This window comes from Mus pahari, chromosome 2 (genome assembly GCF_900095145.1).
Source record: "Mus pahari chromosome 2, PAHARI_EIJ_v1.1, whole genome shotgun sequence".
In the NCBI taxonomy this organism is placed as follows: domain Eukaryota; kingdom Metazoa; phylum Chordata; class Mammalia; order Rodentia; family Muridae; genus Mus; species Mus pahari.
In genome coordinates this window covers 153,251,084-153,262,695 of record NC_034591.1, presented here as the reverse complement: position 1 = coordinate 153,262,695, position 11,612 = coordinate 153,251,084, and the positions used below count along the sequence as shown (strand labels likewise).

Sequence of the window (11,612 nt, the reverse complement as noted above, 5' to 3'; positions counted from 1 at the left end):
CACCGGCTTTAGGAAGACAGCAATGGGAATAATATTGCACAGAAGTTCTATACCACAAACTGGCTATCTGGTCTTAAGCTAACTGCATCATCACTTTGGATCGAGTTTCCTCATTTGTAATACCTGATTAGTTAATTTCAAAACTGTTTCAACTAAAAGTATAATAAGTCCTTCACATATTCCTTGTCAAAAAATTATACTCCTCCCAGTGGGAGTTATTCAATGTCTACTGCCTTTTCCATATGTAATGAAGATGTTGCAATATTTTAAGTATGCCTATCAGGGCCAGGAATGGTGGTGCATTCTTTAATACCAGTATGTTAGACATAAAGGAAAGCAGATCTCTGCGAGTTCAAGATGATCCATCTACATAGCAAATTCTGGGAGAGCTGGTGCTATATAGTGAGAGCCTGTCTCAAAAAGCAAGCAAACAAACATGACAAAATGATAAATATTAAAACCACAGGATTTGAAGTTGTATGACCCTTGCTATGGATGTAAAGAACATATAGTGTCTGTGAGAAAATGTCCACATAGTGTGCCACCAGTTAATATTTCTTCACATTCTCAATTCATGTAGCTTTCTCTGAAAAGTCCTGTTTGGTTCAGAGCCTCCTTACGGAGCCCCATGGAATAATAGGATATTATCCATGGTAAGAACAGAGTCAAATTGTGGCCCAGCATATACTAGCTATTTTACTAGCTTTGGGATTTTCAATATGTTACTTCATCTGTCTAAATTACTACAGTTTCTGTGTCAACAAAATGGAAAAACAGATACTTGTCTTGCAAAGTATGTAATTTGTATAAAATAATTTCCACTAGGCACTAGGTGTGTTTTCAAAAGTCTTTCCTTCTATATTTATAATTTACCCTGTATTATACCCCAATGACTTGGCATTTCTATAAGGTCTATGCCTCAAAAGAGTCTCTTACCAAATATAGATGTTTAGAATATTGCCTTCTATAACTTACCATATTGCATTTCCCTTGCCAATAACCTAGGCGCCATCTTGTATCTTGATTATTCCTAGTAAATGTTTTAGGTCAACAAAGGCTTAATCAGTTTAAGATGACACTTAGCCAACAATAAATTAGTAAATTCACATGTCATTTATTTTAGAAAAACACAGATACACAATCACAAACATCCACACATCAATCCAGACACACCTTTATGTATGTAAACATTTATGTGTATGTACTTTAAAGGTACATTAGTCATAATGTTAGAACATATCTGCTCACTTCACAGGCTGATTCACTTATGGCAGCAACAATGACACCTACCCTTAAGCAAGCATCTTGTATACCTGTTCTACTTAGAAAAGTTTACATATTTACAGAAGAAAATGTGAAAAATGAGAAAGAACACCAGCCTTCACTATTCTAAACTAAAATAGTATATTAATATCTAGCTGGTCATGATTTTTTTTATGTATACACGACAAAATATGTATAACATCTCTATATTATACTGATTTCTAAACAGATTTTTAAAAGTAGTGATGGGAATATCCTGCCTGATTGTAAATGATTTCAACACTCACAAGCTGGAGGCAGGAAGATGTAGCTAGTTGCAAGCCTGAGGTATATGGTGAGACTCTTGTCTAAAAGTAGTAGTAGCAGCAGCAGCAGCAGCAGCAGCAGCAGCAGCAATAGTAACAGAAATAAATCATGAGGTTGGAAGGGGTTTGAAGGTAGGGAGGCATAAAGAGTGTGGTGAGTATGATTCAAACACAAAATGAATTTTAAAAAATTCTTTCTAAACAATTTAACAGTGAAGGATCCTAATGCGTGATGTTTGAACTCTTTCATTTAATCTCTACTACGTATCTTTTTACTTGCTGATAAAAATCTCCTTTAAGGCATTTAGAGCTATTTTGCATCCCATTTTATCAAGTATTAAGTCAGCACTGTGTGGTCTGATGCTTTTGTTATTTCTACAGTGCATTTTTCTATCATCGATAAAATACTGACTCTTTAAGCAGAAAAAAAAAATGCTCAAATCTGTGTCGGGATAAGTTCACAGGAGTATAATTAGTTAGGCAAAGAGTACTACGATTGGAAAGCATCAGGTAAATGCTGATCTTCATAAAAGCTACACCCATTACTTTCACAGGAAATTTGCTCGGATCTCACTGTTGCCCTAACACTGGGGCTTATTATTTAGAAAAAAAATTCTTGTCACCTTCAGAGATGAAAGCTGCTACCTGATTATAATGTTTAATTGGTGTTTATGTGCTGACTTGTAGCCCTTCAGAGTTCGCTCCTCTGGGGGATTGTTTATGCCCTGTGTCCATTTTTCCACGAGGGCAGGCTTCTATATTTTATCTACGCTCTTCATCGAAAAGGACCACATCCTTCAAGTGCTAAAGTCAGCCTAAATCCCATTATGATGCAAAGTAATTGAAGGCGGTTAATGCTATTTACAAATCATAGATCATTTTTATTCCATCATGGAAATAAAAAGTTACATTCACAATTAAGTCTGTCTGCTCGGTAGAACTCAGTCAAGTAAGACAAACACTCCTAAATTTTGACTCTAAAACCCGCTCACATCCTTAATGCTGCAAAACACTATTCCAACCTCATTACGAAAAAACCTAATACATTTCTATGTTCGCTTCATTTATTACCTGCCGTAAAGGGGCTGCATATCTTTAGTACTGGTTATGCACAATTAGCACTTAGTGATTGTCTTGTCACTGTGGTCCTTACAAGACAAACTTCCTCAATGCAGGAAGTCAGCTCATCTTCATCAGTCAAGCAGAGCACACAGATGTGGTCACCTGAATATGCAAGGGTTTCGGGATAGAATACGTTCCTCTTCCCCTGACATTTGCCCTGGAGATGCATCCAACATGGCCACCTCCTGACAGACGCTGTACAAAGCCTTGTCATTTTGCCTTGAGAAACAACAGAGAAAGAGGTCATTCAAGGATATTTCCCCTAAAGCAAACTTCCTTCACATTTTGAATTATGGAACTGCAGAAATGTATTAATTTTATTCAATTCTCATCTTAAATTTTGTTTTTAAATATGTGCCTATTGTATGAATTTATTTATCTTTCGAGTCCTATGCATTCTTGACAGACCCTATATCACTGAAACATCACCATAGCCCTCCCCACTTTTTTTTTTTAACTGATACAGAGAACACTAAGTCTTCCAGTTTAGCCATGAAATCCCTCTATAGCACATACAGGCCTTGAACTTAGGATTCTTGTGTCTCAGCCGCCTGAGTAGCAGGCATCACAAGGCTGCATTGCTTGGCCCATACACAGCACCCATATAAAACACCAGGCAAGGGGTTTCATACCTGTAATCTCAGTGATCGCAAAGTAGGGATAGAAGACCTGTGGCTCTGTCTGGCTTACTGCTGTAGCTGAGTACGTGAACTGCAGATTCAGTGAAAGACTCAAAGGCAAAGAAGAAGCATCAAGTTCACTGACTGGAGAAGACACAGGAACCAGAGCATAATCATTTAAATCCATATTGTGGAAGGGAAGAACCCACTCCCTCAAGCTGTTCTCTGACCTCTACATATGCTGTGGTATTTGCACATTTCCCCTGTGGCCCCGAAAAAAGAAAATAACAAATTATAAAAAGGACTTCCAGTGTTTGTTCCGTGGGATTGAAAGAATGTCCCAAGGATTTCTTATAATTTCCTATTAATAATAACAATAAATAAGAAGAAGAGTACTGTAGGACACCCGATGTCTACCTCCACCCTCCATACACATGTGTGCATTAGTACATTTTCACATAAACACAAATTCATATGTGCACACATGAACGAGCACATACACATACCCCACAGAGAGATGCAAAGCAGTAATAATAATGTGTGCAGAGCTATGCATTTTCAAGCAAAGCATGGTTAAAACTATAGATCCTATAGTTCAGTTATACAAATGTCTCCCTTTAAAAAGAAAAAAAACAGGTTAAAAAATCATTCTAGAACTGATTTTATAATAATTTAATTTTCATTTGGAATTGAAAAAACATCTCTACAATAGCTTAATTTCTTAAAGGCTGAAAAGTTCTTCCACAGATAATTAAATAATGACTTTGGAACAAAAGGAGAAAACTAATCTACATGTTTACAGTGAAATATATATATATATATATATATATATATATATATATGCATGATATTTCTTTTTCTTTTTTGTGATATTTACTTTTAAAACATTTTCATGTGCTAATTTTCTGGTGTGTGTGCATATGTGTGCCACAGTGCATGTTCAGAGGTGGGGGAACAGCCTGTGGGAGTCGGGTCTCTCTTCCTTCTACCTTGTAAGCCCTGGGAATCAAACTCAGGTTGGCAAGCTGAGCAACAGCACATTGGCCCTCAGAGCTGAGGGAGCCTCTGGCTCAGCATTTTCTTTTCTATTTCAAGGACCAAAACAATGGTAGTCCCCGTGGAAGTTGAGGTGAATAAAATCTAGTTTCTTTAAGAAACTTAATGAGTTCAGCACTCTGGGTGGGGAGACAAGATACAGAGATTCACAGAAGAGCCTAATCAACTTGGGTAGAGCTATGCTGAGAGAAGAGACATCTAGTTCAGGGAACTACGTTGGGGCTGATGTGCTGAGTTTTCAGGAAAGAGCACCCAGGATACTGGTTGGGCTGGAGACAGAACTCAGTTGGTAAAATGCTTGCCAGGTGGGCATGAGACCCTACAGTCCAGCCCCAAAAGTAAAATAACAAAACAGAATAACAAGCATCAGTGTGTGACAAGTGCTTGCAATCCCAGAGCTGGGAAGGTGGACACAGACAGACTCCTGGGGCTCACCAGACAGTTAGTCAAACTGGTGAGTCTCAGGTCTCCGTGAGATTCTGTCTCAAGAAGATAGGTGAATAACAGTGGAAGAATGATCCTGTTGATACTACCCTAAATGCCCACAAACATCTATGTGCACCTACGTGAATCGTAAACATACACATACAAAATATATATTATACAGAATATATAATAATATACAATATATGATGTATAATATATAATATATTATGTATCATTACAGACTGAAAAAGTTGCACTTCATTATATACACACACATATAAACACATACTGAACAGTAGAAATGTTAATGTAAATTTGGGACTACCCCAAGAGGCCTCAGTCAGATACAAATAGCTATAAGTAACTGCAGAATGCTTAGTCCAAGAGAAAAGCTCTACCCTGGGATAAGCATACCAGTTATGTGGTTATCCAGCACCAAAGGTCAGCCCTGAAACTTCCATACAAAAAGCATTACACAGACACAGCAAATGTGCCGAACAATTTAAGTACTCTGTCCCAATAGTAAATGATCCACTCAAGATTTTAGCAAAGCAAGTCAGGGTTTTACTCTCTGGAGCAAACCAATTTCACGAGAGTGTTTTGTTTTCTGACTAAGAATATACAGGTATAAATAGACCCTGCAAGACTAAGGTAAAGTTGACTCTGAGTAATTTATAGCGGGATTCAGGATATGGATAGCATTAGAAGGGATGGTGAGATGTGAGATAAGCGATGACAATCGGGCTGTCAATGGGGGAAAGACAGGAAACCTGCTCCTGATTATAGGGACAGGAAGACTGCCTCTTGGTGAATACTGCAGTGCAGGGCGCTCCGTTGTTCTTTAGTGATTAGGGATGCTGAGTGAGAAAGTGGAGGTGTTGGGCATACATACCGGATCCCCTCTGCTTTATAAAGTATTGTAAAAACAATAAGTAGTTGTAAGTGGACATGTCTGATCTTAGAGAAATAAAATGACTAAATTAACAACCTCATGTCGTCAAATGCATATTACCAATGGAGGCATCTTAGAACCGAGTTTGATAGATTGCTCTGACTGAAGGGGTGCAAAGTTTTAGGAGGTCGTGAAAATGCTTAAAATACATCATGTGGAATTTTCAAAGAATTAATAAAAAATACAGGAGAGAGGACAGCTCTGATATACCTATTTTAGAACAAAAGTGTATTGATTACAGGTCATTTTTATGCTTTACAGACACAAAAACAGTATGAAGTAAGCCAGACTCATCCTCACCTGGAAATTAACTCTATTCTTAATTTCAACATATGAATATTAGATTAGTTAATCACCTAATTGCATTTTTTCCTCTTTAGTAATTTATGAATAAGAATAAAACTAATAGAGCTGACCATACCACAAACAATTAGGACTAAATTACAAGGAAGATGATGAATGTTTTTGTACAAGTTTTAGCCAGACCTGTTAATACACTTAGAGCACTTTTATGTTTTAGCAATCATCATGTTCAAAATGGTTTTTTCTACTAATGTTGAACCATTAGTATAAGAAGCAGGTTATATTAGAAATTAGCCTTTCCTAACAAAACTTCAGTTAATTCTTTTGCTAAGCATTTAATACCTACATTGTTATTTATCTAATTTTTCACATTTACATATGTAAGTGTAAATACATGTTTGAGACAGAGAGTGAATGTATGTGTGCCTGTGTGTGTGTGTGCACATGCGTGCATGTGTGTGTGTGAGTGTGCAGTTCCCAAACACTTGTATGTGGATGTGCAGATGAATATATGTAGAGACCAGAGACTGGCAGTCAGTGTCTTCGGTAGTCATGGTCTTTCCACTATTTTTTTCAGACAAATCTTTCACTGAACCTTAAGCCCATCTGCTCAGTAAAAGTGACTGCCTGCAAGCCTCAGGGATTCCCTTGTCTCAGCCTTCCCAGTTCCGGGGTTACAAGCAAACGTTGCCATGCAAGACTCTGTGTGCTGGGGTTTGAACTCAGCACCTTCTTTTTGTGTGGCAAGTGCTTACCATCTCCACGGCCCCTATATGGGACAGTGACATTCTTAACTGAACGTCTAGACTCTTCTAACCACAGCTGCCAACACTGCTTGCACTACTGTGTAAGCTAGGTGCGACTGTGACAGTTTTAAACCATGTTTTATATGATGTTTACCTTTATAGATAGATTGAAATCTACATAAAATATACTTCCGTGGTTAAGAAGTTAGAGAGAATTATTTTAATATTTTAATGTGTATTTCCTTATTTTTAGACATGCCATCTTTCTCTTCTCTGTACTAGTATAGGATATGTCGCACACATCCAATCAAAGGCTTACAATAAGGGCATAAGGGAATACAATAATCTGATTCATCCCTCTAACAGCAGCAGCATCCAGGAGGCTGGGGCCTGATGAGTTTGTAAGTGCAAGGCCATGGTGACCCAAAGACTAGCTTAAGCCTAAGCAGCAGAGTGAGATTCTATTTCAAGAAAAATAAACCTGATAAACAAACAAACTTATCTTCACTCTTCACATTGCGCTGGCCAGGGTAAAAGAACGCTGTCAGGAATCCACATAGAACTGAAGGGCCTTCCGTTCACCATGTGCACCCAAGCTGTGGAAACCCTGACAGCTGTTGGGCACTCTAGGAGCCCAGGGTATGCTGGCTTCCTAGGTTGGATGCAAGAAACAAGTTTGATCCCGTTACATATGTGCTCAGCTTTAGCTGCTGAATACTTGCTAGAAGGTGACAGTTTTATACACATTCCAGACATCACCGTACATACTGGTTTCCATTCCTCACTAAATCCTACAGACAGACGAATCACATAGAATGAACGGCTGAAGCTTCACTCTCTTTGCCACTGGTGGAAGGCTCTGCATGCTTTCCTGCTTTCCCTCTGCTTTCCAGGGTGAGCTCCCTCGAGTGGCATACTGTGTCTTCGACTTTCTAACGGAGAACTCAAGTAGGAAAAGTGTGTCATGCACCCACGTGTGCATGAGATATGTGACAACCCTGTGACCATGGCATATACCCATGTGTGTATATGTGCATTGGGTGTATGACAGAAGCAGAATGTGACTCCAGGTCCTCAGCACAGCTGTTTCTATCCCTTACTCACTGTGACAACCCTGACATTACTCACTTACAAAAGAAAATGCTCTGACTTACAGGATTCTGAGGAAGAATGGCAGGGAGCCACAGGAAAGGGAACTATGACATACACCCATCTCTGTGTATGATGGCTAACAGAATTTGGGTACCTGAATGAAAGTTAGAGATAATGAACATTGAAAAATATCTCCAGATAAATTGCTCTGTAGGAAAGCCAACTCAGTAACAGCAAAGTCACAGGAGTGCTTTATTGAATGCATTTATTCATATATAATATTTTATTATTAACAAGCTAAAATTAATTTCAGCAGTAATATAAACTGATTGTCTTGCACACTAATAAAATACATCATAAATGCTGTCTCATTTAATTTTACACAAAAGATAAAAGTCAAATTTGTGCTCCTAAGGGTTATCCAAATGAAGGAATATTTTCATTTTTTCAATATGTTTTCATGGTTACAATAGCTACATAAACCAATTTATTAGACATTGCTGTTTAAATGCAATATTTAAAGCATACGTGCTAAAGCTAGGGGGAAAAAAGGAGGAGGAAAAATATATTCAAAGCACCAAACTTCAATGTGTGTCTTGTCCAGTAAGTGCAGCTGCAAACAAATCCAGGATTTCAAGACCAGAGCTGAGTGTCTACTTTAAACCAGCATCAGCGGCAGGCAGTAATCCTGGGGAAAACGCAAATTCCACAAATAAACAGACCAATTTTCCTTTAAGAGGAGAGCTAATTCTTTTCAATCTACTTTTTTTATTACACTATTTTCTCCTCTATCTACTTAGCTGGTATAAGGGATAAATTTCCAAAGCTGCCTGGATGGAAAATAAATAGATTCACTGTTTGTCTAGAATTCCAATCTTTGCAAATGTAAATCAGTCCAAGTGCCCCTCATTTAAACCTTCAACTTTGCAGAGCATTAAAGGGTGGCTTCCAGGATGCAATTTAATCCGTCCACTAAGATTTCTGCCAGAGCATCATTCTGAATTGACTATCTGATAAAGAATGACCAACACCAAAGGTCACAGAGGTCAACCTCAATAATTACAAAGAGTTGTTCTCAGTCAACTCTACTAAACACTACTGTTTGAACATTAAATTGTTACAAATTATATATATATATATATATATATATATATATATATATATATATACACAAATCTGGCCAGAGTTAGTTTATTGTTAAATGTACTGGAAACAGCACATGTATTTATTTCTGACCTTAATTGTGTCCGGAGTGTTACCCACTGGGAAACTATATAAAAAGTGTACTTATTAAGAACATTACAGTCTTGCACTTTAAACAGTGTTTTATAAACTAAGATGCATAATTAGCTACTGGTAGGTGGTTTTATCTATCACATCAATATTAAGAAGTTGATCCAGGTTGCTCTCTTCAGTTTAATGAGGAGCACTCCAGGTAGTGATGTCTACTGTCGTTTCATAACTGGGGAATCTGCCGCAGAGGAAGATAGCTCAGTCTCAGGTTTACACTCCCCTCTTCCACTGGACAGCAGGCATGGGACCATGTACCTGACCAGTAAGAATCTGTGTTGTTTTTCATTTTTCTTTATTGGGGGTATATATGGACCAAGTATTTCTTCTCTTTTTTTAAAAAAAAGAGTTATTTATTTTATGTATATAACTACATTATAGCTGTATTCAGACACACCAGAAGAGTTCATCTGATACCAATACAGATGGTTGTAAGCCACCATGTGGTTGCTGGGAATTGAAATCACTACCTCTGGAAGAGCAGTCAGTGTTCCTAACCGCTGAGCCACCTCTCCAGCCCCGAGTATTCCTTCTTGCCAATGTGGTAAGGAAAAAAAAAAAAAAAAAAAAAAAAAAACAGCCAGAAGGGAGGAAAGGAGGAATATCTGCATGGGTGCTGAAAATGTTTACCTTGCGGATCCTACACAATATGTATATTTGAAGGTGAATTTTAAACACTGTATGCACATGTGAATTAGCGAATTAAAACAATTTTAACTTTAATGATGAAAGTAACTTCCCATGACGGTCTTTCAGATTTCAAGTAGTCTTAACACACTTTATTTTTTCTATACTTTCAGATTTTGTGTCGGAGACAAATTTTTCTTAAAGAACAATATGATTCTCTGCCAGACAGACTACGAGGAAGGCCTCATGAAAGAAGGCTATGCACCCCAGGTCCGCTGAGCCCACAGCAGCATCGACCCAACAACGCAAAGCACTACATCCTTTTATCTTTTTTGCTCACGTGTATATAAGAATCAATCGACACAGGAACCTACTAAATAGGGTAGCAGTAGGAGAGCAGGATGGCCGTGTGGAGGAGAAGGTGGACTGCATCTGTATGTAGTGAAATTGCCCCCGTTCAAGAGTTGAATGTTCATTATCAAAGAGAGAAGTAATGTATATATTGCCGGATTTTTTTGCCTGCCATTCGTTTTTGTGTCACTTGGCATGAGATGTTTATTTTGGACTATTGTATATAATGTATTGTAAATCCAAAGCACAAATGTAATACAGTTTTATTGTGTTACCATTTGTGTTTGGTTTGCTTCTTTGTATTGTTGCATTTAGTACAATCAGTGTTTCAACTTACTGTACATTTATGCTTTCTGTGTCTGCCAGCTATTTTCAGCGAGCTGTACCTTTCTAATAAGAATTGAAGAGCCAACCTCCACAATGACACACAGATGAAGCAAGACTATCGACGTGAGAAAGGCAAGAATAAGCAAGTAAACAAACACAGAGCAGTTAGTGACATCTGCTTCTTACGGCGGCGACAGCTTGGTGCAGCCGTGTTCTCGTCATAACCCCCTATTTTCAGGGGGCTAAAGATCAGCTTTAAAAAATGATAACGATTTCAGCTTAAAGCACTTTCGTTTTATGCCAACGTGAAAAGTGCCATTCTTAGAATGACTTTAAAGCTTAGTGATGTCCTCCAATGTCCTTTACCGAGCTCCTTACCGTCACTATTAGATTTATTCTACTTTTGTTTTTCCAGTCACACGCCCTATTTGAACTAGTGCCTTTGGGTAGCATGTGAACAACTTCCAAAGGGTTATTCTAAATAAGAAAGGTATTACCACAATCATGACATAATTTAAAAAAAATTTCAACTTCTTGTGTAAATGTTGTCCAGATTTCTCCCTAGGAGACGAGGGCTTTGTGTCCATGGTTAATGAGCTGATAGCACTGAACAGGCTTGAGGGTGCATCTCCTGAAATCGGGATGTTGCACACTGAGATTCTGATGGCTGAGTCACTCTGGGATCTGCTCACGGCCTCGGAACTGTCTGTACAGAAACAGAGAAGAGAAGTAGAGAGACTGGTCAAAAAAAAAAAATTGAGAGCTGCTTGGTGATTATAAATTTTGCCTGCCATTTACTTTAATCTTTAAAACACTTTGAATTTGCTGTCACACTTCTTCAGCCCCTCATGATCACTGCCATCTTCCAACTCAGATTATGTAACACTTGGGCTAAAATCCATTGCGTTTATTATTATTATTATCATTATTATTATTATTTCATTTTGTTTTTTAATGGTGTTCTCCCCTTATTTAAATGATAGCTGATGAAGAAGAATGTTCTAGAAACTGTGGGAAATGATTACTTAAATTGCAATTAAGGAAATAAAACCAAGAATATGGCTTCCTCTTCTGCTCACACTCTGTTCATTTTGCATTGTGCAGTGAGACCACTTCATCACAAACCCATTCC

The 11,612-nt window shown here is 37.9% G+C and overlaps 1 protein-coding gene across 6 annotated transcripts in view; it reads left to right on the top strand.

Annotated features, from left to right (window-relative positions):
• Positions 1 to 10,637, top strand: part of Lmo3 (LIM domain only 3) — a 129,064-nt gene extending 118,427 nt beyond the window's left edge. For all 6 annotated transcript variants that reach the window (XM_029535564.1, XM_029535563.1, XM_029535565.1 and 3 more), the window contains one exon: positions 9,976 to 10,637. In XM_029535564.1, coding sequence (XP_029391424.1) covers positions 9,976 to 10,081 — 106 coding nt within the window. In that variant the 3' untranslated portion in view covers positions 10,082 to 10,637. The remainder of the gene's footprint in view (positions 1 to 9,975) is intronic.
• The last annotated feature ends 975 nt before the right edge of the window (positions 10,638 to 11,612 follow it).